Source organism: Rhagoletis pomonella, unplaced genomic scaffold, assembly GCF_013731165.1.
Source record: "Rhagoletis pomonella isolate Grant_MI unplaced genomic scaffold, Rhpom_1.0 Rhpom_scaffold_00009, whole genome shotgun sequence".
Taxonomy (NCBI): Eukaryota; Metazoa; Arthropoda; class Insecta; order Diptera; family Tephritidae; genus Rhagoletis; species Rhagoletis pomonella.
Window position 1 is genome coordinate 23,056,513 of NW_023458563.1, and position 25,944 is coordinate 23,082,456.

The 25,944-nt window shown below is 35.8% G+C and overlaps 2 protein-coding genes across 4 annotated transcripts in view; one reads left to right on the forward strand and one right to left on the reverse strand.

The window, feature by feature from the left end:
* The window catches only part of LOC118745443, a 329,715-nt gene that overhangs the window by 226,306 nt on the left and 77,465 nt on the right, over nucleotides 1–25,944 (forward strand). The gene's annotated exons all lie outside the window — the stretch shown is intronic.
* LOC118745642 (polycomb protein PHO) overlaps nucleotides 20,461–25,944 on the reverse strand; it is a 189,190-nt gene continuing 183,706 nt past the window's right edge. The window contains exons 5-7 of one of the 3 annotated variants that reach the window (XR_004993674.1): nucleotides 23,794–23,913; nucleotides 23,545–23,734; nucleotides 20,461–22,208 (exon numbers count right to left, since the gene is read on the reverse strand). Coding sequence is in view for 2 of the 3 variants with exons in the window: in XM_036479180.1 (XP_036335073.1) it covers nucleotides 23,596–23,734; nucleotides 23,794–23,913 (259 nt within the window). In the remaining variant the exon portion in view is untranslated. Of the gene's footprint in view, nucleotides 22,209–23,361; nucleotides 23,735–23,793; nucleotides 23,914–25,944 lie in introns of those variants that run through there. The other 2 variants (XM_036479180.1, XM_036479179.1) reach the window with 2 other exon arrangements.

The window sequence follows — 25,944 nt, forward strand, 5'->3', positions numbered from 1 at the left end:
AATAAGGACGGAAATAATTTTCCCTAGGGTATTATTTAATTCATGAAATTCAAATTAAGGGTTGGTATTCGTGAGTGACATTGTTCCAGGTAAGCACCAAGGTGTTGGATTGAATTTTGTACGTGGCACAACAGCTTTGGATTTTTAAATATGCGCATTACATAGCTAGCCGTTTGCTTCAAGACAAATGCCCGCTGTAGCCACATCTACTAGCGGACCGACACTTTAGTAAGTGAGTCTTTAAAGCGAATAAGTCGAAGTGGTCCAACCGAACCCCCTCTTTTTGCCGTGAAACATGGCTCCGCACATGTTGGTTACAGTATCTCGTATATAGGTTGGCAGTCAAATAGCTTCAAGATCGGGTCTGTTTCTTGCTGCGATCACGTTGAATAACCCGTACTAATGCATAGGGACGAAATTCACGTGTCTCCATTCGACCAAGATGAGGTGACAACAGCAATCATTCGTCTTAAGAACAACAAACATCTGCAGCCGGCGAAATAACGGGTGAGGTGTTTAAAGCCAATGACGAAGAGCTGGTGGGGCGTAACTTGTAGGAAAACCACTCGAAACATTCCAAATCCTTCGTGAAAGCTGTACAAACATTGAGAAGGCATTCATACAAACTGTTTCTTCATAATGGCTCAAACGCTTTAGATCGATTTCATCTAGGAAGATTGTGAAAACCCCCTAAAAAATTGGGTTGGGACTTTACGTATGCACACACAATTCTCATATATGTATGCGGATAAAATCCGGACGTCTGGTCAATATTCGCTAATTTTTGCAAAATAATAGAGCACTTGAATAATACACAAGCAATTGTTATTTTATTCAGATTTTTTACTTAGATATTGAGATAATCCGGATAGCTTGCCGATAGATTAAGAGAGCTTATAAAAAGTGATTGTGATATATTTTATTCTACCTTACCCGCTTGCAGTGCAAGTGTTTGCCACTTCGGTATTGAAGCGTGAAAGGCATGTATGTAACTACTGAGTCGAACCGGGAACGATGTTGTCGCTGTGCGTGTTGGGACTGGTTTGCCCGATGTCCAGGCGGATGTTATTCATACCTACTGCGTTGTGAAGGATTAGATTCGTGCGAATGGCATCCGTCGGATACCGCAATTGGCATGATTGAGTGCTCTGGTGTACTGCTTCGATCTACTGTTTGAAGTCGTCATTGCAGTCGAGTAGGTGACTTTTTGTGGCGGTTTGGTTGTTCGAATGATTACTGTGGTGGTGTCCTAAGAGTAACTGTGTTGAGCGCAATGTATTGTTTTTTTGACACCTGAGTTCGAGAAGATGCAATGAAGAATGCACTTTATATTTTTCCAACAAACTACCACAAAATTTAATTCCGCGTTTGCTGGGCGGTAAGTAAATATAGGCCGGTGAACATTTTTGTCGCATAATATAAACAATAGGAGATTTTGAATTAATATCTACGCTTTTGAAGAACATTTTCGAGTTTTCACCTTGGTGCTTTAATTTATTTATTATAATTAGTATTAGTGCAAATTATCTCAAATTATCAGGTTTTGGCGTTCGCGTACACAAAAAACTTGCAAAGTAGGGGAAATTGAGATCGCAAAGTGACAGTTGATATGGAGAGGAAGTTGCTAATTAGTGCGGGAATTTTTTTTTGTGTAGGTTGAAGGGTAGGGTCAAACTCAACATGAAAATAGGTTTCTTATTGTCCCTGACAGGCCAACCTAATATTCACGCACGTCGCCAATTTGCTTTCAAAAATTTCTCGTGCACATAGCAAAGCATCAACGCCACCCTAGGTTGAGTGTCATTATGAGTCCAGGTTGGTATAGCACACCCCACCACATCTAGCCCTAATCGCCACATGCTCTAGAAACATTTCTGCATCAAAAAGAAAATTTTGAAAAAATGTCGTTTACGTCTTTGCCGGTTAGGGCTCGATATGTCTAATGACATAAACTTTTGCGCAGATGGCCCCAAACTTGAAAGGACGAGTCTTTCGCCATCGCTGAGAATCAAATAGTTCTGAATGTTTTAGACTCACACATGGACAATGAACGCCTGGACCCTGGAATATTGAGGATCACTGAAAAAGTGACGATTTGGGAAGGTAAGACACGACCACCCACATATTTTGGAAAGCCCACGGTAGGTATAACAATGACCACCTTTAAGCGGTTAGAGATCATGCCTCTCAGTAGCCAATGAATCCGGAAACAACCCTTCGTCCTGTGAAGTTGCAATCTAACCTCGTTTTATTGCAGGAAACACACGTCGTTGCTCTTGAGTTTAAACAAGAAATCTTACGGGCACTGCCTAATTTACCATTGCAAGGACATACCATAAAAGAAATTGTACAATACCTTTTATGCTATTGTACAGCTTAATGTAAAAAATATTACACACAGGTAGAAATAGCACAGGCAAAGTTAGTACCCTCAACAAAGCGGTAGAATTGCCAATGCCTAACCATAGGGCAAAGTAACTAATATATCAATTCATGCAGTTTGGATGAAATTTTGTTGTGCAACAATTTTCTCTTGTGTATAATATTAAGTCAGAAATAAATCTAAAAACAATACATTCAGCCCTGTTCTGCAATCCGATTCGAATCGGAATCCGATTTGTTTCCGATTGTTGGTGTTCTGCATTCCGACAATCGGATATTATTTCCGATTCCGCCTTGTTCTACATTACGATCCACTTCGAATCGGAATTCTATCGGAAATTTGATGTTCTGAATTCCGAGTATCGGAAATTTTTTTATTGGAAATATTCCGATCAAGTAAAAGCCAGTGCAATAGAAAAAGAACAAAACTAAAAACAAAAATATAAATGTAAAGGGTGAACACACCAAAACTGCGACACTTTGGAAAGCTTATAACTTACACAAAAAGATTTAAATATTTTGAAATTTAAATACCATAAGTTGACCATGACCTTAGTTGGACGTAGAAGAAATTTCATTTGCATTTGATTCCTAGTTGAGCTTAAAATGGCAACCAAGTTCGAAACGAGACAAACCATTTTGCACGAGTTTATAAATGATCCGGCCTTAAGTACAAGTAAAATTGCTAAAAATGAAAGATTGCACTATTCGACAGTTTACAGGGTTTTAATCCGTACAAATAAGGCCTGGCAGTTACGAGAGAACCAGAGAACGGGGTTTGGCATGGTCAAAATGATAAAAACAGTGCTCGGAAGGTCCTCAGTGCGTTTTCGCGAGATCCGAAGGTTTTGTCGCGTTATGTTGCACATCCGTACGGAGATAGCAGTTTTTCGTACAAAAGGTAAAGCGGAAAGCTTCATTGAGATGTTCTACAGATCAAACAGCGCCAGACCGAGGCGCAAAGTAGACTGTTACAACGAAATCCCGCAGTCCGAAGTTGTATAAATTCTAAATTAATACAACTGCATCGTTATGGACTACGAAACCTGCGTTAAAAATTCAAAATATATTGCTGGTCAAGATTTGTATACTGCTGCAAGTCGTCAAGATGCCCCTGAAAGCTGTTAAGCTAAAACTGAAGTCCAAATTTCCAAAAAACATTGCTTGGCAAGCTAGTTGTTCCTGTGGCGGTAAGAGCAGCCCTTTTTGCCCATCCGGCACAATGAATGATCAGGTTTATCGGGATGAATGCCTCAAAAGGCGTCTTCTGTAATTTATCAACATATAAGGTAGTAGGCCTCTGTTCTAGGCGGACATGGCAAGCTGCCACTATGCCAAGGACACATTGCCGTGGTATAATGCAAATAACATCAATTTTGTACCTCACGACTGCAATCCACCCAATAGTACAGAGCTACGCCCTATTGGGGAATATTGGTCAATTGTCAAAGGAATCTTGAAGAAAATAGGTGAAACAGTAAAAAAAAAAATGAAGAGTGCAAAATAAAGTAGTTGTACGCATCGCGTAAAGTCAATGATGCAGTCGTGCAGAACATGATCTCGCGTGTGGGATGAAAATACCGATCACTTGCATATGGAGCAAATAATAACTAAAGTTTTAACATTTTAATAACATATAAACTTCCAAGTTATATAATACAAAAAAAATAATTTCAAAGCCTTCTAGTTTGTTTGTGGTAGTAATCTCTAAGACCCTTATTATGAGCTGCATTCGATTTTCGATCTTCGCTGGCTATCGAAGATCGAAAGTGAAATTCGTATTATGAGCTATGCAAGCCTGTCGAAATTTTCGTTGAGTATCGAATTTTCTGTCGAACAGAATTTTGCTTTCGATGGTGTAGCGAAGTGTTAGAAAATTGTGAAAAATGTATGATTTTGTATATGTTTTCTTACATTTTGGCGGCTAGACACTAATTTTAAACAATTTTTATTAATTTCATGCAGTTCTAACATCGTGAATACTAAACACAAGCTCGAAAGGCTGGTTTTACTTGTGAAAGAAAATCCCAATACTCTGTTAGCACGATCTCTGAGAACAAAATCGTAGCGCTGTTGATAGTTTTAAAATATTTTAAATAGATTTGGCTCACAAACGCCTCTTTAGATGGTCGGAACTTTTTAATGAATCTGTAGACAAATTTCTTAAATATATTTTATATCAAAATATATTCGAAAGACTAATAAACTTAAACTCTCTTAAACATTTGCTACTCCTGGCCAGTTTACTAAGCTCTCATCCTCTGACGAATCGTTGAACCAGAACTCGTTGTACTCATTTTACCACGTTTTAATAAACTTGCTTTCTTTTTTACTTCATTTTAATTAGAACAAATTTACATACATAAATATGTATAAGCACACTATTTAGTTTGCTCGATTTGCAAACAAAGCTTCTCAGCGGTGCAAAAATATATACTATTGTGAACAACCTAAACGAGCGAAATTCACAATAGCGCTATTCTTCATCGAATGAGCGCCATAATACCAAATGAAAATTCGTTCGCTCAGCATTTTCGACCACAGTCGAAAATCGAATGCAACTTATAATAGGGGCCTAAGTGTCGGAGTTTTGGTGTGTTCACCCTTTAAATTATCAAATTAAAATTTTAAACTTTAAGGCGGGTTCACCGTTCGTATCCGGGCAACTTGATTCGAACAAAGAGTGTTCAGCACATTTATGTCGCGCTCTCAGAGACAAAGTGGAAAAGGAACGCGTAAAATTACTAACAAGAAGTGTCCGGGCACGAACGGTGAATCCGCCTTTAGCGAACAACGAAAAATATAAGTAAACGAATTAAAATTGGCAATAGTTGTAATGAAAAAAAAAATTAAAATGCGACAGCTTGAGTTGGAGCTAGAGCGTTTCGAATTTGGGAATAGGAAAAAGTCTTAAAATGTTATTCTTTGCGTAAATGGTTTATTGTCTAATTACAAAACTCGTCTTAATTGAATAGGGGTAATTTTATTCGCAATATCTTATCCAATTATTTGTGCTTCACTTTTCAAATAAATTTCTGTTGGTGCAAATCTATCTGCTTTACTATCTACATATTTCGCTATCGTTTTCTTCATTTCTTCTTAGTCAAATTCAGGACTGTAGTGGCGAAAAATGTTATGCAGGTAACGCATTTATTCATTATTTTCACAACCTGTCATAGTTTGTACTGCAAGGTTACTAATAAACACTGAAAACGACTTTTGAGAACTCGCAATATTACGTGCCGAAGAATGTGTTTGATTAAATGCGTGTTGTATAGACCGTGGCTATGGATTTATATACGGTGTCAACATAAAAAGTTCCAGAGCATACCCGGCATCGCCCAATAACCACGAATGGCGATCACCATCGCGATACTTAATCCCCAGATAAACATCGTTACCTACATCACTGGTTCCATGCACCCAACATTGTGTCGGTAACGTCGGCAATGGTACGGTGCTCCTTCCCAAAGCGATGTTGGTCCATTCGCTTTGCTCCCATGAATGGGACTTTTTGCGTACATAAGGCTGCAAGTCCCCAAAAATCTTGAGGAGTGCATGACAACTGTAAAATATAAAATTATACTTTGAAATAGCAAAAGGGAGAACAGTTGTTTGCGTACTACTTACGCAGAGTCCGGTAATTATATGAGATTGCTGCGATCGCGCAATATTGATATTTCTTCAAATGAATTTAGACACTTCAGAACGCAATTGAAAAGCAGGAGGTTTGTTCCTTTTTTTCGGATTCGATATTAACACCGAAACAAAAGTTCTGATCGGATTGTGGAACACCATTTAAATTCTGAGTCGGAATTGAATTCCGATTCCGATGCAAATCCGACTCGGATCGCAGAACAGGGCTGATAAAGCCAAAAACGAAACTACAGCAGCTTAGGGGTTTTCCAGTTAAAATTTATTTAAAGTTCCTTAAAACATTTAATGTGATATAATCTTACGTTTTTTAATATAAAAAACAACTTTAATTATCATTCTTACTTATTCTTAAACTAACGTTTCTATGCTTAACTTACATACGTACCATATTTTTATTTTAATTATTTACAAATAATTTATGTGAAAATATATATATGTGTAGAAGTTTTTTTATTTTTATTTTATCTCACGCAGTATTTGGATTTCCAAGAAAGAACAGCTGTTATATTGTGTCTGTGTGTTACTTAATCTGTATTATTAAAAGGTACGTCGATGGCGTATGGACTTTACGAAGCTATGTTAAGGTCCGGTTGCCACTGAAGCTCGGAACACATTTAAAACAACTGTAAATGGGCCATAGCTTTCCAATTATTATTATTATTAATTATTTTTTTTTTTATGGCAAAATCATATAAATTTAAGTTGTGTTACCGACAAATCGTTTAAAAAACATAGATAAAAAAAATTTATGAAAGGTCAATTTCAACGTGTTCCAGGCATGATGTATTTTTCGCAAAATCTCGTATTGGCTGCTGTTTGTTTTACTTGCTATATTTCCCCCAATTGTTTCTGCAACGTTTTTGTTTCACGTGTAAAATTTAAATGCGCAATTGTATGCGCAAATTTTTTGGTATCTGTTATGAAGAATGTCATTAAGCGAAGAAACAATATTACATAAGTTATAAGTAGTAATATTAACTAATCTTCTGGAATTAAAAAATATTTAAATTTTTTCTGATGATAAAGTGTCACAAAATAAAACATAATAAAAATAGCAGTGTTCACAGGGACCGTATTTTCGCAACTTTACGATATATACTCAGCTTGACCTTGCAAAAACGTAATCATAATTCTTTCGGTATAATTGAACAGTTTGACAGTCCTTTCAGGAAAAATGGAATTGCTATCAATTTGAAAATATTTCGGGAAAGCAACTTGTTTTATGCAAATTTGCGAGGCGTTTTTTTCGTGTTTGCACGGGAAATTAACAGTTTTGACAGCAAAATGCGTAGTAAGAGCCGCATTGTAAAATTATTTCATTATTCGGTTTTTTTCCGTGACATCTCAAGATTTGTTCGAGATCGTTCAGGAGTTTTTTGTGTTTTGCATTTAGGGTAGTTTTGAAATTTTTTTCAGGTAATTTCCAAAAGTTTTCGGGATATTTAATTTTTCCCTATTTTCTCTGGACATTCTAGAACTTCATCGGTTCTTTCAGGGAAGTATCTTACAGTTTTTTCGAAATTTTTCAAATTTTTTCAGGATTGTTGGGGATTTCTCGATGCACAAATTCCACAATTTTCTTATCTAAATTAATATTAAAAATTCTAAATAAAGCCCAAAAGAATTTAGTTTTTGCCTTTAAATATAAAATGAATACATCAAAAATCAAAAAAGGCAATTCAATCTGATTTTCACAGGTTCAACTATCGATTTTGTACCGCTATAAGGCGTGTATGCAGTTCTCATGAAAAGCAAAAATTCCATACAAAATGACGTACAAGAAATGCCTAAGAAATTTTCCTGTGTAAAATTTTCTTGAGGCAGTACGCAGTTCGTAAGAAATTTGCTACGCTTTCTACTACAGTTTTCTAAAGTTTTTTGTGAAAAAAGAGCACACGGCAACTCATGCTTGCAACAGAAATATATGCCCGCTCCATTATTTCTTGAGGAAAGAGCGAGCCAACAGGCTGCTGAAGTATCAGTTGTCAAAATTCCTTGGACACACACGAAATAATGGCAATTTTTTTCTTGATGGTTTTCTTGAGAGCTGCATATCAGCCTATACCCTTTAATATTCAGCCTCATTGCGTACGTGGTAAATTAGACTAAAATGCACGACTCGATAACACTGACATTGCATATTGCTGAAATAAGTAGACGACGAAAACTATCCAGTGCTGCCAAGTTTTCCCATTTTAATACACTAGTCGAATCGAATTTTTAGGCAATGCCATGTACTTTTCGATACGACCCGACTCTCGAAAAACGAGTTGCATTCGACGCGACACTCGCAATGAGGTTGATTACCACGAAAGCAAATGTTGACTTCGTTTTGAACACTTGTGCAAAATATTAACACTTACATTGCCGCAGAATTTTTTTCAACTAAGAGCGGATATCGGGTCTGGCTGTTTGCAGCACAAGATATTTGCTAAGTTGAAGGGTCTACAAGTGTAAAACTAATAGATGAAACAAGAATCTCGACTTCACTGCTATGATCAAAGTAAACCGCCATAGGGTTCTTGTAAGTGATCGCACGCATTTTTTAAGTTGTACTATCGGTGGGGTTTGAAACTATTTTAACTTCCTTATTGGTTCAGCAATTTCTTCTCTTTCCAATGTTCATTGAGGGGAGTGAGAGTGGTCTAGTAGAATTTGCAACCTTTGGTAGCAATTATTCGAAATGAAAGCAATCTTTTTTTTCAGTTTGAAGTGTGTAGCGCAATAGACTATTTGAGGGCGTATTCATTTTGGTTTATATATTCAGCATACGTAGTGCATATGTATTTTTATTGAGACACTACAGGGATAGGCGCTCGAAGTGTTACCAATTAAATATGCTATATTTTTGCAAATTCTTTTGTTTTTTAGTTACAAACATCAGATCATCATAAAAACATGTCAAATTTGAAGAAAAGTGCATTACTGTTAGATTAGCCATCTTTAGCGCGGATATCTGGGAATGGTTCACAGGCTGCACGAATGATGTACTATAGTGATACTTTGGCCTCGACAATGGACCATATGGAAAAATCCATTGGGTTAAGTCCGGTGAATATGGTGGCCATTGTTGCGAAATGAAGCTGGAGTTTTTTTTTCGAAAAAAACGTCGGATTTCGCGAACTTTCTGCGATGGTGCCGAGTCTCAATGAAACGTACAATGATTTCTACCGAATTGTTTTCGTGCCCAAGGAAGCATCGTTCAAAATCTTTTCACGGTAGAATTGTTGATTTACTTTTACGCCCTGTACTGCAAAATTCCACTAGACGACATTCGTGCAACATGTGAAGCATTCCCGGACAGACTCGAGGCTATTATCCGAGCTAAATTGCTACATCGAACAGTATACACTTCTCTTAAAATTTCACTAGTTTTTTATGATGAACTGATGTTTTAAAAAAGCAAAATATACAAAATTATATCATTTTAATTGGTAACACTTCGAGCGTCTACACCTGTATTTACAATGAACATTATGTAGCCTGATAAATAAAAATAAAGCAATTGCTAGTAACATCATTCAAATACTTTGTTGTAACATTGCTGTTCAAGTGTGATCTCCAGAGAGTAGCACCGTTTTCTGATTGGATTTGAAGCACGCTATACAAGTCCGAATTTTAAAAACATCCTCTTGTCATGTAAGGAGCCCGGCCATTGACACCCTTCTTTCTCATTAAAAATTACATGTTCGTTTATGCTCGTAAACCTCTTTCTGTCGACATACATGTTACGATATGCTTCTGATTTCGGAACTCGCACATGATTGCAGTCTTATCACCCCGATACAATTTGGAGGACTATACCTTCCTCCATCCATTTACAGTTGCAATTATTTTCGAACCATACTTCGAAAATTTAATACACACAAAAACTTCACTCATTACCTAGCAGGACGCAGAATACGGCACTTCGGACAGCGATGGGATGCCTTCTGATGTCGCCCCAACACCACCTTCACGACGAGGTCAAGATGCTCCCAATCAAGGAGCATAACACAATGCCTCGCCAAGGAGGCATCTCTACGAACTGACGGACGAAGTCCAGAAGTTCATTAAACAACCGCTGGACCCACCTGCATACAGACAGGCCCTGAACGACATTCACAGGGAGTCGGTCTCAAGTTATGTAGACTCTGGATCTGTGAATGCCGTTCTGGGCACACAACCACCTCGGGAGACCCGCACCACAATAGCCCAACTTCGCTCCGACGATTTTGCCAATTTTTCAAAGCTATTGTATTTTTTTTTTAAATATGCATTTTTACAAGAATATTTATCTTTTAATATTTTTTCATACGAAAATTAAACACAACAATTATTTTTGTATAGTATTTGATTTCAAAAACAATAGAATACATTTTTACAAGATTAATAAAGTTTTTTCATATAAAATAAGTTTAAGAAAATAACTACTTTTTTGTTATATTTCCCAAAAACATAAACTTTTCCAAGTGTTTTCCTGAAAGGCGGTTTCGATATTTTGTACCTGTGTTTGAGAAAAGCCTCTCGCAAGGAAGAGATGACCCAACAACCGTTATCTATAGACGGGTTTGCTTATATAGCTGCGGAAATGTAGTGCGCATATCTTGCCATTCCTCTATTGGGTTGCTTTTCAAAAAGATGCTGAATCATAATAAGTTTCGCGCTTCCGATACAAGTAATTTTCTTTCGATACCTACTTGGATCACAGTAAAAAGTATCGAGTATGTACTTGGATTTACTTGTATCGTTCATCCCTACTCATACCTGAGCAGAATAAACGAGAATGTGGCCAACCATTGCCCGGCATGCGGAGACTCGCCACATGACTCACGGCATCTCTTCGCATGCCCCCAGAACCCCACCCAGCTAACGCCCCTGTCCCTATGGACATATCCTGTTGAAGTTGCGCACTTACTGGGCCTCCCCTTAGTTGAAACAGACAACATTGATGGATGAACCGACCCGAGCGGGGTTTAGTAGCCGCTACAACAAACAACAACAGAGCGAGTTTGGCGACTCTCACAGCAAACTAATTTTTTTGACCAAACTGCAGTAAAATTAATATTGCCAAATTTTTGACAATTATACACAAAGAATGCAGTGATACCGAAGGACAGAGAACTGAATTTATGCTGCAGGAGCTTCAAAGCTTAGGGCACAGTTAATTGCCTATACAATATCATAATATTAATTTGTGCACGATATGTACAAGTGAAATTTTCATTTCGTGTTGGCAATAGGCATGAAAACCACAATCCGCATGCAACCCTGTGCCAAACTAGACTTAACCACCTCCGAGCAAACTAAGCAGCCGCCATTAATTTGCTTTTGTGAATGCTAAACACTAGCACGAAAGGCTGGTTTCACTTATGAAAGAAAATACCTATACTATTGGCACGATCTCTGCTGAGCGCAAAATCGCAGAACTGTTGATAGTTTTAAAATATTTGAAATAGATTTCGTTCGAGTGCATTTCTGCAGCAGGTCTTGTTTGACGGTCAACAAGTCTGCAAACGCCTTTTTAGACAGTCGGAAGTTTTTAATAATTTGTAGACAAATCTCCTAAATATGTATGGCTGAATTCCAAAACGTATCAATACAATGTTTGGAAACTGTTTCTATATGCATAGTTGCGACACATTGCAACCATATACATTGCATATTTTAAATATTCAATATAGCAATGAACAATTTTTCTGAATTTTTCATTTCTAAAACACCAATCACAAACGAAGCATCAACTTTGTTTCTGATGCGCTGATTGCTTTTTCGGATGCGTTTTGGAACAGTACACATTGTCAATATTTTGTAGTTCGACGTTATGGAACCTTATACTTTGTACGTGTGCAATGCAATTGACGTTTTGGAAGCCAGCCTATACACTTAAACCCTCTTAAACGTTTTCTACTCCTGGCCAGTTCCACTAAGCCCTCATACTCTGACGAATCGTCGAACCATAAATCCGTTGTACTAATTTCCATGAAGTTTTTATACAACCTAACCGAGCTAAATTCACAACAGCGCTATTCTTCATCGAAAGAGCATCATAATACCAGATGGAAATTCGTTCGATCAGCACTTTCGACCACAGGCCAAAATCGAATGCAACTCATAATAGGGGCCAATAGTTTGAGGAATTTCAAGCTCTTCTGCTAGCCTGGATCGGAAAGTGTGCGCTGATAACGCACCTCCTAGGTTTTCGCCTGTATTGCCTAATAAATAGGCAGCCAACCACTGCGTTTTCAATATTGAATCGATATACCCCAGTAAAATAATTATATGTGCAATACTTCAACTTCAACTAGTTAAATTAAAACCAATACTAGATCTTTGATGTTTTTCCCAATAATTGTATTCATTAACTCTATCAAAAGAATATAAAAAATATTTATTAGTATGCATTCGTTTATAACAACGGTGGGCAAACGCGGCTCTTGGCTTAGCAAAGTTCGGCTCTTTTTACTTTCGCTTTGTTTAGAACATTTCGGCTCTTTTTAATTTTTGAAATACATTTCTTTGCTGGACGTTCTTTTCCATTGTATTGTTTTTTTATTTTATTCTTTTTATAATACGCAAATTGAGACCGGAACATTGCCCGCAATTGGAGAATGAAAATTGGCTTTCTGACTTAATGTGCTTAACCGATATGATGGAACATTTGAATTTGTCTCTACAAGGAGAGAATAAAAATGTTTTTGATTTGTCGCAAATTATTTTAAGTTTTGAAGCTAAGCTACGTCTTTTTATTCATGATCTCAGAAAAAGAAATATTTCATCGTTTTCCATGGCTAGAAAAAAATATAGCACATGATTTAAAAGCAGAGTTCGAAAAAAGATTTGCCGGTTTGAAATTATTTAAATGTACGTTTGCATACTTCATAACCCCTTTTTTATGTAACATAATTGAGGATGAATTTACAATATCCGAAATACTGCTTTTTAAGAAAGCGAAGAAGAGCTGGAGTTTTTGGAATTAGAAGGCACTGCATATTATTCGCCACTCGACTCACACACATGCTCTCTGAGAGCACTCTTCAACAAACTGGCATACGCGAGCAGTGGAGCCACATTTCCCTCTCATTAAGCACCGCTGCCGAAGAAACAGTCGGATTTCAACGGGCCCAAAAGAAAATCTGGTACGATGAGTGTCAAGAAGCTGCAGAGAAGAGTTGCCAGCCATTTGGGACCGTTATAGGGAACTGAAGGGGAAAGTGAGACGTATTTGCCGCATTAAGAAGAGAGAGGCCGAAATGCGTGAGTGCGAAGAGCTTGAAATGCTCAGGAAAAACGCACGAAAATTTTATTAGGGAGTTAGGTTTCAAGACCAGGGCATAGGTTACAAGGTCTTATCCAGTGTATTGTGTGAAAGACTGAAGCCCACCGTCAACGCACTGATTGAACCTTATTAGTGTGGTGTTAGACCTGGAAAATCCACCATAGATCAAGTATTCACAATCTTAGAAAAGACTCGCGAGAATAGGATTGACACGCACCATCTATTTGTCGCTTTCGACAGCACGAATAGAAGTTATCTTTATACCGCGATGTCTGAATTTGGTATCCACGCGAAACTAATACGACTGTGTAAAATGACGTTGAGCAATACCATCAGCTGTCAGAATTGGTAACAACCTCTCCGAGCCGTTTGATACCAAACGAGGTTTCAGACAAGGTGATTCCCTTTCGTTTGATTTCTTTAATCTAATGTTGGAGAAGATAATAAGAGCCGCAAAATTCAACCGCTCAGGCACAATACTTTACAAGAGCGTACAGTTGCTGGCGTATGCCGACGACATCGATATTATCGGTAAAAACAAGGGCTACGTCTGTTCTGCCTTTTCGGGATTGGATAGAAAGCAAAGCGAATAGGTCTGGTGGTGAACGAGGACAAAACGAAGTATATCCTGTCATCACACAAACAGTCAGAGCATACGCGTCTTGACACACACGTCACTGTTGACAATTACAAGTTCGAAAAAGTAGACAGCTTCGTTTATTTGGGAACCTGCATTAACACCAATGATGTCTGCCTTGAAATCCAACGGAGAATCACTCTTGCCAACAAGTGCTACTTTGGATTGAGTAGCCAACTGAGAAGTAAACTCCTCTCTCGTCGTATAAAGATCACTCTCTATAAGTCACTCATAATGCCTGTGCTGGTGTATGGCGCGGAGGCATGGACAATGACAACGTCCGATGAAGCGGCTCTTGGAGTTTTCGAGAGAAAGATTCTGCGAAAGATTTATGGGGCCTTTACGCGTTGGCGATGGCGAATACCGCAGATGATTTAACGATGAGCACGTATGAGCTTTACAACGATATAGACATAGTGCAGCGAATTAAAATTCAGCGGCTCCGCTGGCTTGGAGAGAAACGCTCCTGCTTTGAAAGTATTCAACGCGGGCCGCGATGCTGGTAACAGAGGAAGAGGAAGGCCTCCTCCAGGTGGAGAAGGACTTGGCATTTCCAATTAGCGTCAGTTGGCGCAGAAAGGAAATGACTGGCGTGCTGTTTTGGACTCGGCCAAAATCACCTACGCGGTTACAGCGCCAATAGAGAAGAAGAAGAGAAGGCACTGGAAATGAAACATATAGCTTTGCTCTTGCTTCAATGCCGGCAACAAGTATCAGATTTAAAATATCCGCTGTTGAAAACAGCTGTGTGCCGTATATTTTCAATTTTTGGTAAAACGTATAACTGTGAGTCTTTGTATTCTACAATGAAATTCGTAAAGTCAAAATACCGTTCACAATTAGTTGCATTCACGTACCTGACGGTTATTGAAAGTTATAAAAACTATCGGCTTTTTGTGTTCGCGTACACAATAAACTTGCAAAGTAGGGGAAATTGAGAGAGCAAAATGACATTTCATTTTGAGGGAAAACTGCTAGTTTCTGCTGGAAAAATTTTGGCCAACAGCAATTTGCCAACAAAAAAACAGCTGGTTGGAATTTACGAAAATCTCTAATTTGATGGTTTGGAAGTTAAAAGAGTAAAATGCGAGTAATTAAATTTGTTAGTAAGCAATTATTCATTTAGTCAGTGAACTGTGTCAGGATAAGACTTCGGGATTGGTTTTCTTACGTTTTCAATTTAATACTTTTGAATGTAAACACAATTTCTGTCAGCTGTTCGTCTAATTTGCAAGTTTCTGCAAATTTTCTGTTCGCTTACTATTTCGGATATTTTTCTCTGTGAGAGAAGTGATGACATTTCGCCCGATTTTGACGTTGGATAATTTTGACTGGAGATTTTAAACGAACGTACCTATTGACTAACCAACATTTAACAGAACTGTTAGAACGGCTTTAACTGACGTAAAACCAGATTTTGAAAATTTGGCCAAAGGGATCTTTCAATTTGCTTTAATATCTATCTTACGTACATTAGAATTATAATAAAATTAATGTTTTTCATTTCTAATAATAATTTTATATAAAAATCAAATTTTGCTTTCGTTGTTTTTGGTGTGGCTCTTTGTAGCATTTAGAATTTACATGTGGCTCTTTTCAGCCTCGGCCTTGCCCACCCCTGGTTTATAACAAGATAATTTAATTGTACCATTATGTTGAAATTTTCGTAGAAAATATTTATATGTGCAAAGAAACAAGTTTTAGGTTACCGATTATTTTAACAAAAGTTTTATAGATAATTTTATTTGTTGGAATTGGATTGTATTTCTATTGCACAATTTTATTTGTTTTACATTTTGCGGCATATATTTTACCGAAATTTTGTGGTGAAATTTGTATTATTTCCTCCTATTACGGAAGTTTGGTTTATTTAAGTTTCAACACGTTACAATTCTGTTTGGATAAATGAAAATCTTGTTGAAAAGTAGGACTTACAAATCCCCAGTAGTATTTAAGCCCATATTTGAAGCTAGTTGCTCTAAAAGAAGGTATTTTGTTCCGTGAATAACGATTTTGTTGTTCGCACGGTATGAAGAGCAACGTTTTACCGCTAGAATTTCCAAATATCTTCCGCCGAAATGCCCGACAAATGTGCCAACTTAATGCGCAAAGAATGTTTCTACTTCTGAACATTCATTTTTCCCAAAGTTAAAAGATTTTATTTGTTTTCCAAAGCTATACGCCAAGGGCAGGTTTGCCATGGAAGCCGAATGACTCTCCAATATTGATGGTTACCATCTGAAACCACTATATTGAAGTTTTTTCATCACTGCAATTCCTCAAAATGTGTAATTTTTGTAAAATGCTAAAAACGTATTTGGTGCCATAGAGTGGACTGTGGTTTAGCGATTTATTTCTTTACCCTAAGTACCAAAACCGTGTTCATTATTTATTGTGAACTTTTACTTTTAATGCCACAAAAATTCATTCATGTTATATTTCCGGGCGCTTCTTCAGATAATTCAATGCCACGGGATATTATGGGCCATAATTTAACTAGTGAAATTAATAAAACGGTTTTTATTATGAAAATAGCTTCTACCAGGTCTATTCTGCGCTGGTAATAAAAATTTTGTTTCCGGAAAAAAAGTTCCCGTAAATTTTTAAACCCTTTTCGCATTCTGTGTACTCTTGTAACCGGGGAATTTCGTTGCCAACTCATAAGCTGGTAACAAAATATTGCCCCGTGAAATATTCAATGCCGGGATTTCCACAATTCTTCATAGCTGAATTGCTGAATATATTAACTGCGTTACCAACGTTCCCAGAATCGCGGTGACAAGCACTGGTAACATTTTTTAGTAATAAAATTTTCCGGTTACAAATCTTTGGTAACGTGCAGAATAGACCTGTATATGTTAAAATATTTACCAGTCATTGGTGTAGATTTCTGTTGAAAATTTTTGACACTGGAGCAGGCGGAAGCACAATAGTTCATTTTGCACGTATAATTATTTACTATTGAATATTAGCTATTGTTTGTGATAACGGAAGATAAAATAATAAAGGAACACGAACTTAACATATGAAAATACTTTTAAAACTAAAGGCTATTATAATCGGACACAGCAAACAGTTTTACCCTTCTTTCATAGAGCGTAAATGAGGAAAAATTTAACATATAATTCTTTTACTGGGGTGGCTTTCAAAAATATTATTTTTTTTACATTCCCTTCACATATTATAGTATTTTTCAAAACACCGCGACATTACCTGCGCGAGGAAAGCCGAAAAAACGAATTAAAAAATCGTCAGCAATTGCTACCTAGCAAAAGCAAATGCTTGTTTTATTCATTAGAATTAAGGTATTGCTCAGAGAAATAAGCAATTGCAGTGATTGCTTTTTTAAAAGCAATTGCTTGAATTTTTATTCTTACAAATAAGAAATCTTAAGATAAGAAATCTTAAGAAAAAGCAATTGTGTGATGATTATTCACGATCTCGAATATTATTCGTTGAAGAGTACGTTCATAAATTTTGCATTTCAAATCGAGGTTTTACTGGGTGCGCGATAAATTGTATCTGCCTTTTCGCAAACTAATTTTCTACAGCAAATATTGAAAACATTGGTTACTGCATGCACGATATTTTTCCCTACTTTGATTTAATAACAAATCATAGACTAAAAGGAAAAAAACCAACACCAGTTTCTTATTAAGCGATCGATACTAAACTCTTTTAAAATAGGGGATCAACATACATAATATATGGCCTAAACCTGAATCTGGGTTATAATGATGAATGCAATTTAACTTTTGCGCTGGGGAGTTACTACTTGATATTTTCTCTTCATTCGTGAAATTTCCTTATTAAAACCCTTGGCATATACCCATATGGGTACGAGACTTGGATCGATTCTTTAATTAAGGGTCATTACTGAGTCTATCCTTGTCCGATTTTTCGTGAAATCTATGGAAGTGCTATATCGTCCTTTGCGTTTTATCAATGTAATGGTTTAAAATGACCAAGGCCGATATGTTCCTTTTAATATTAACTGTTTGCAAAATATTTAAGAATTTACGGATTTTACGAAAATATACTGTTTTCTTAGAAACATCTCCACATACTTAGTTACAATACAATTTTTCTTATGTTGATTTAGGGGTTACTGCTTGTGACCACAGATATACAAATATTCTCATTTATAAGTTATGACCACCAGATCTGTATTGACAAATGAAGGGGTTAGAATCATAAGGGTCTAAGTGACATTTATTGAAAATATAAGTTATGCCCATTATTGTATAGTTAAATATAGTGTTTATGTGGTGACAAAAAGTAAATTAATTTAAATTAGTTAATTAACCTGCATTCATTTCAAATGCATTTAACCAGAATTTACAATAAGTAACCAACTTTAACCTTAATTATCTCAAAACAATTTCGGAACTACTTAGATCCTTCTGATTCTAACCCCTTCAAATATGAGAATCCTTTTTACTTCTCTTGAATTGCAGTGGTTCTAAGTTGCTAGCATGGTGCAACAATAATAATTAAAAATACGGCAGCCTTAAGAAAACAGAACATTACTATTATGTATGTATGGCGACTGAAAGTAGATGGTCAACGATATACTAAAATTCGCATTACGTAAGGAAACTGGCTACTTACTGTCGGCTATAGACTCTAGTAGCGCAATTTTTTGTTTCCCGTTTATGACGATTTTGTTATTTGTTTACATAAATTGTTAAACATATTGGAGCAAAGTTGCCAATTATTACGAACCGTGCATGTCAAACAAGTTAGTTCGGATGTTGTCTGCGATTTTCTGTAGTAAGAAGAAAGAGATTAATCGCCATACATAATACAAAGTACTATACTGGTAGCCATGGCTACTAGACTAGACACCAGTCGCTATACATAATGGGGCCATTAAATTTGTCCGATTATTCGACTTTTTCCAAATCCGGTTTTCTAGTTATTCGAAAAAGGCCAATTTAAACAAGTAAGAAGGTCTAAGTTCGGGCGGAGCCCGATATTAAATACCCGGCGCAAGTATCAAATATATACTTTTTACCTTTCCGAAAGCTACCGCTACATGGTAAGCCAGGGTGGTTTTACCCCTAACGTTCAGTTAGACATAATGAGATAAACTTATATAGTCATATGTGGGCGGTATCAGGCCCATTTTCTAAAATTCCATATAACGTTACTGCTTTTCAAGGGATTATTGTTGGTATCAATTTTAAGTAAATTAGCGTCCTTAAATTTCGAAATATAAAAGTTTCAAGCATTTACCCTTGTATACCGATTTCAATAATATTCAACGTTTTTTTTTTGTGTGGCAACCACAATAACCGTACCGAGTTTAGTACAAATTGGTACAACGGTTACCGAGATACTATGTGATCATAAGTGGGCGGTGCCACGTCCATTTTCCAAAATTTTATCATAAATGTATTTCTGGTGCAAGCATAAATTTTGAATAAATTAGCTTTAGTATTTACTGATTTATCGAAGATTTCGTATTTCTCTAAATTGCCGTTTTATGGGATGTGAGTGTGGTTATTGTCCGATTTCAAAAATTTTCCTCCATTTGTCATTTTGTTCCAAGGCCAACAACTGTGCCAAGTTTGGGAGAAATTGGTGGAGCGGTTACCAAAATATGCACATGTAATCATAATTGGGCGAGGCTACGCCCATTTTCCAAAAATTTATAATCTCATTTTTTGTCTAAAAATTATTGTAAATATCAATTTTGGATGAATAATCTTCAGTAGTTACTAAAATAGAAAAAAGAAGTACACGCACCAAGTTTCGTTAGGATATCTCAATTTTTACTCCAGTTATCGTGTGCACAGACGGACGGACAGACAGTCACCGCCTAATCGATTTCTCTTTTCATTCTGATCATTTATGTATACATTTCTCTATATCTATCTCGATTCGTTTGGCCTGTTACAACCAACCGTTATGTGAACGAAGTTATAATACCCTTGTGCACATGTGCGCTCGGGTATAAAAACGGTTCTTAATATTTTAATTCAGAAAAACCCGGTTAGACCGGATATTTGCTTTTAATTTTTCGCGTCTGGGCACGCTTACAGACGCAAAAAAGAGACGCAAAAATTAAATAATATTATTAAAATAACGTATGACTTTAATTTAAAAGACAATTAAATGGAATAAATTCAAAGTTACTCGTATTTGGGTTAATAGTAAATTAGATCTAATAAATACTTAAGGGTTCTGGGATTAACTGTGTTTTCCTCAGTTGTTAAAAAACTTAACCCTGTCTTTTTATAAGTATTTTCTAAAATATATATCGTTACCCTAACCAAAACTTTTTTCAAAACTGCGTTTTTTACAGATTTTGGCAGGATATATTAAAATATACCTTCAATCAAAATTTTAAGTGTTAGTACCAAATACAACCGAGTTACGTGACACTTTTTAAAAAGCCCCTAGCTGTTTTTGATGCTCTTTTTATAAATGTATTTTGCTTCTATAAAATAAAAAATATGTTGGTTAGGGCCTTTGTGAATTAACGATATGTACATATTTCAATCAATTGTTTGCGGAAATATCTGTGTTTTTAATACTTTATTCAAAAAAATAATATCGAAATTAAGAAACTCGTATGGTAAATCTGCAGGTATTTTAAATAGATGCATTTCAATAAACAATAAACAATAAACAATAAACAGAGCTTCTCATTTTCCACTTACATAGCTGCATGTTGGCTTAAGTGTTTTAAAGTGTATGCTTTAAACTCGAGTGAAGTTCGGTAGCTTCGCGCAGACGACTTGTACGTGAAAGCCGATTGGCTCCATGAGACTCCCATGTGCACCACTGATTTAAAAGCACATTGATTTACTCAAATTTGCAAAACATACGTTTATCAAAAAAGCATCTTTGAAGGGAAGTTGGTTGTATTGAAGAGCAAGATTGGTAAAAAAGCTATATTTGCGGTTTCAACAAAATAAAAAATGTATTGAATTTACAGTGAAGGTGCAGTTGTATAAATATTCTAGATGAAAAACCCGGTTTATACGGTAACAAAACTGCGGTTTATTCAAGATTTGAAAAAAAAAAAAATCAGATAAAAGCTCTCCAAAATATTGCAAAAAACCGAGCCAATCACTCTACTACTAAGATATTCTTATTTTTACTGCAACATGAGATGCTGGTTCACGACGGTATAGAATAAAAAAGTGTACGTCATCATTTAGCGTTTGTCCTAGCCTAATATGTTAAAACTATTGCTCCACCTAATCTTTTATAAAAAATATATATATATGTATATATTTCAATTGTGTGATGATTGGTCTTGCCATTCTTCTATATCCCGTTGGACACATATTTATGAAAATTAGTCACGCATTTTTTGTACTATTTTTAAACAAAGTGCTAAGAACTTTAATTGAATTTATTTATACTATGGCTGGGACTTCTATCCGGACTTTTTGATATCCGGTTAATTCAGATAATCGGATTAAATAATGCGGATACTATCCGGATAACAAAATGAACCGATACCAACCGAATAGCCGGATGTTCGAATCTAAAAATAAAAATTGTTTATGTATTAATGAAATGTTGTTTTATTCGTTTTGAGAACAATTTAAGCAATCCGTTTAAAAACATTTTAGAATATCTGGATAACCCAGTGAGCGGATATTAACCGGAATATCAGTATATACGAATAGTCCCAGCCCTAGTTTACATGCAATACTAACTTGAAGATGTAATAAAGGAATAGCAACAAAAGCAGAAAGATTATATTATGGAGCCATTTCCTGCTTTCAATATTATATTTATAAATAAGTAGTTATAAAAATATGGACTCGTCAGATAGAATATGGAAACATGGCGTTTGTCTTCTTCGCCTTACTATCATTAGTATGAAAAAATTTAAAATAAAAAATGTTAAATCAAATTTACATTTTTTATGGCATACGAGCGATGCTTAAATCTCTAGGACTTTTGCGATCTACAAACATTCTCAGTAAATTTTTTATTTGTGCCATGTTAAAATTTACAAAAAATGGGACCCATAGACAATGTCACGGATTTTTACATCATTCATACCGTGTTATCATTAGTATCACTTCAATATAGTTACGACTGGTCCAAAAAGTTTCGCGACAGCAATGCATATCTGTCTATGCATATTTACGTTAAGTGCATTTATTGAAATTGTTATATAGAAACTGGAAACTAAATGTAGGGTAAATGTAATTCATTGAAATCATTCAATCGAATTTTTATCCTTGTTAAAGATAAAACATGGAAGGAAACCCTTCATCTATGCCCATTATATCGAAAGATAAGCTGAGAAGAAAATAAAATAAAAGAAACATTAAATCTAATGGTGCCTGTTCATTAAGCCGTGTCACTACATATCTAAGAAAAAAGTTGAGCGTGTGTCAGCGTGAGAAAAAATTGTTAGTGTAAAATTGTTAGGCCCCTGGTAAAACAGCTAAATCACGCTTTTACTATAACGTTCTTATTTGATGCCCGATGCTTAGGCTTATATTAGACCGCTAAGATCCGTTTTGACTTATACCTTAATTTATTTTGGGAATTTTTAACTATAAATCTAAAGCTCTCAATGATGAGGACTTTGCGTGTTAGGCTTTATTCACAAACAAAGAAGTTGTAATGTTTCTAAAATCAGCAACTGTTAACTTTTGCGCTCGATAAATAGGGTGCATTCAGAAATGCCAAAACATCAGTCTCTTTTACTTCTAAACTATAACTGATGGAAATGCCTTATTAACGCAACTAAGTTCCAATTAGGCATTTAACCGTGGTTGCGCATATTGGACATTTCCATCAATTATAGTTTATAAATAAATGCTTCTGATGCTTTGGCTTGATACATTTCTGAGCACACCCATAATTAAATAATAATAGATATAGCACTTCTATGCAAAAAGATATTTAGTTCTAAACGAAAATTCCTTGAGCTCAATGGTATTATCGCTGTGTGGCTACAGTTTCATTTTCCCCTAAATCTATCCTGCATTTACATATGGAGATCCGGAATAGCCGATTTTCTTCTTCGTTGTCATATTTATATATTATATATATGGTGCGATCGCCCTTCTTCAGAATTTGATTGAAGAACACCCTATCTCAGAATTTTATTGAAACGCACCATACCTCAGAATTTGGTTGAAGAACGCCCTATCTCAGAATTCGGTTCAAAAACGCCCTATCTCACTTGAAAATGTGTTCAGATAGGGCGTTTTTGAACCGAACCAGAGCGTTCTTCAATAAAATTCTGAGATAGGGCGTTCTTAAACTTAATTCCGAAATGGGGCGTTCTTGAAAAGTTTTCTCAGATAGGGCGTTTTCGAACTGGCTGCCGAGGTAGGTCGATCTTCCACTCAGGTGTCGATATAGAATACCTTAAATGCAGACCATGAAAAGTTATATGAAACAAAAACTAAAAGTTTAAACCGCCATACAAGTATTAAAAAATAACTGTTTTGATTGTGAATAAAGCCTAACAAGTCCTTCCAAAATTAATTAAGGTATTATTTAAAACGATTTAAAGCCACAACCTTTTAAGGGTCAATTCTAGTCCAAAATTTCCTCTTGACATTTATGTTCAAATAAAACTGACACACACTACGCTTTTTGTTTTTGTGATACGCCTTACTGTTCTTAACATCCGAATAAATAAATTACTTCATGATGACGAAACCATATTTTAATCCGTGTACACAACATAAGAAGAGTTGGAGTCCATTTCATTCAATTCGACTTTTATAAGGTTTTGTGGAGTTATCTGTATCGGGCTATTAGAATCGTTATTGATATTACTGCGGCTCCCACCTAGCGAATTTCGCCTGCAAAAATGGTAAGATGATAAATGTAAACGAAAACTTGTGTAAAATTTTGTATTTACTTGGTTTTTGCGTGTGTTAATATATGTGATTTCAAGTTTGTGGACTGGGCGAACTTTTTGTTGCAACCGTCAAATGGACAAACATACGGCCGATCACCGGTGTGAATCCTTACATGAGTTCTGAAAACACAGATAATAATAGCAACGAGTATAAAATGTCAAAATGGTGAATGCAGGTTATATGCATATATAACGGGTTATCCATTACGCGGAATGTAAATTTATGAAATTTGACACTTGACAAAAATACTGTCAGCCAAACAAATATTTCCTTGTTAAAGTTTGGTGCTTCACAATAAAGGCTCAGTTAGGCATACTTGGCATTGCATGACAGATGTCACATAATAAATTTGTTAAATGAGCTCTGCGTATAAGCGGTTACCCAACACACAGCATTACATATTTAGAAGTCTGTTGGTTTTTGATTTGTACGTAGAAATGTTATTCTGTGCAGTGCAGTGCAAAGTATACAAAAGTGAACTATAATAAACGTTTTAAGACCGATATACGCATTAAAATTATTAAGGTATTAAAAAGGTAAATCTTCGGTGGCTACATTTTCGCGCGTCTCGAGAAAAGCCTTCAATGAGGCTCATTTGACACCAGTCGGATATGTTAATAATAATTGAAAAATATAGAACAGCGAACAGCCGCATTTGACCGCAAAAGACATTGTGCCCAAAAAATTTACTACATATTGGTGCGCATTATGGGCCGCCAGCGTCATAGAAAGCGCCTACGTAACCGTAAATTTTCAGTATTATGCCGCCATGATCTATGACGTTTTTTTGGCTGAAATTGAAGATTTTGTTCTTGACGAAATTCAGTTTCCAAAAGGCGGGATATGAAAAATAACGCGGCTAATAATGCCTCTATTGCGGGAGAAGTTCCCATGACGCAAAGTTTCGATATTCGGCGATCCCATTAGGACAGTAGAAGGCTGCATGAATTCATTCAAATCTGCTTATGAATTATTCATAAACAAACCAAATGAATTATTTTGGCTTAATTTTTTTTTGAATTTGAGTGAATACTTGTTCTGATATATGTGTCGACACAACAATATTCAAACAAATTGAAAATAAATTGAATTGATATAAATGAAAATTTTTTGTATGGTTATCCAAAATTTTTTTTCTATGTACATACATATGTATTAGAGTACTACAAAGTTCAACATTTTTAGTAAAAAAGCCATTTTCAAAAATTTCATGCATTGCTATATCATGTCAACTCAAACAAGGCGTTATGCCATGCCATTCCATTTCAAATATACTGTTGTAGCATGTCATTGCTACTTAGCTAAGCTGTTGTGTTTCTGCAGCACATTTTTAATACTGTTTGATCCTGTCTTGTATGAATATATATAGATTTTTAATTAGACAATTGTTTAATAAATTTTATTATGATAGGAGCTTACAAAATTTAGAAAAAATCCTTCACTTACATATAAGTATACAAATGATTTGATTTCAACTTATTGGAAAGTGTCTTCATATGTTATTGCCAAACATTTATGAGCGACATACTATGAAGGACTTGTTGATGTGACACATGTCGCTATGTTTTATAGTTCCAACATTTGCAGGCCTTTAATATGTATGTATGTATATATTGCTGCGCTGCTATTACAATACGAACAAACTTCTTTGTAGAAAAAAACTATAATCGAAATGGGTTTGAATGGTTTCAATGTTTTTCATTCATTCATTAAATTTCTTCCATTTGAAGGTAGAAAATTTAAAACAAAATGTATATTCATAACTCACAAAATTCCAAACGCCGAGTTTTTTGTATATAAAGTAGAATATTCAACTACTGTACTCTGTTTGGCTAGAAGTTTGAATGAAGTCATGGAGCCCTCTATAGGTCACAAAGATCTTGCGATTTGGATTTCTTATGCGGACAATCCCGCAGCTTTGAAAAAATTGAAGGACACGACATGCCAAGTTATAGCCCAAAATGTGTGAAAATCCTCAAAATATTACCTCAAAAGGATTAGATCCTGCAAAACGGTCCTGTGGAGATTCGAATGATAATGTTTTCCACCAATGATGGCATATTTCAAACTTATTAAAAAAAAAATCAACCGCGATTTAAATATTCAGTTTTTTTACTTTACCGAAGGAGGAAATGGATAAACCCGTACAC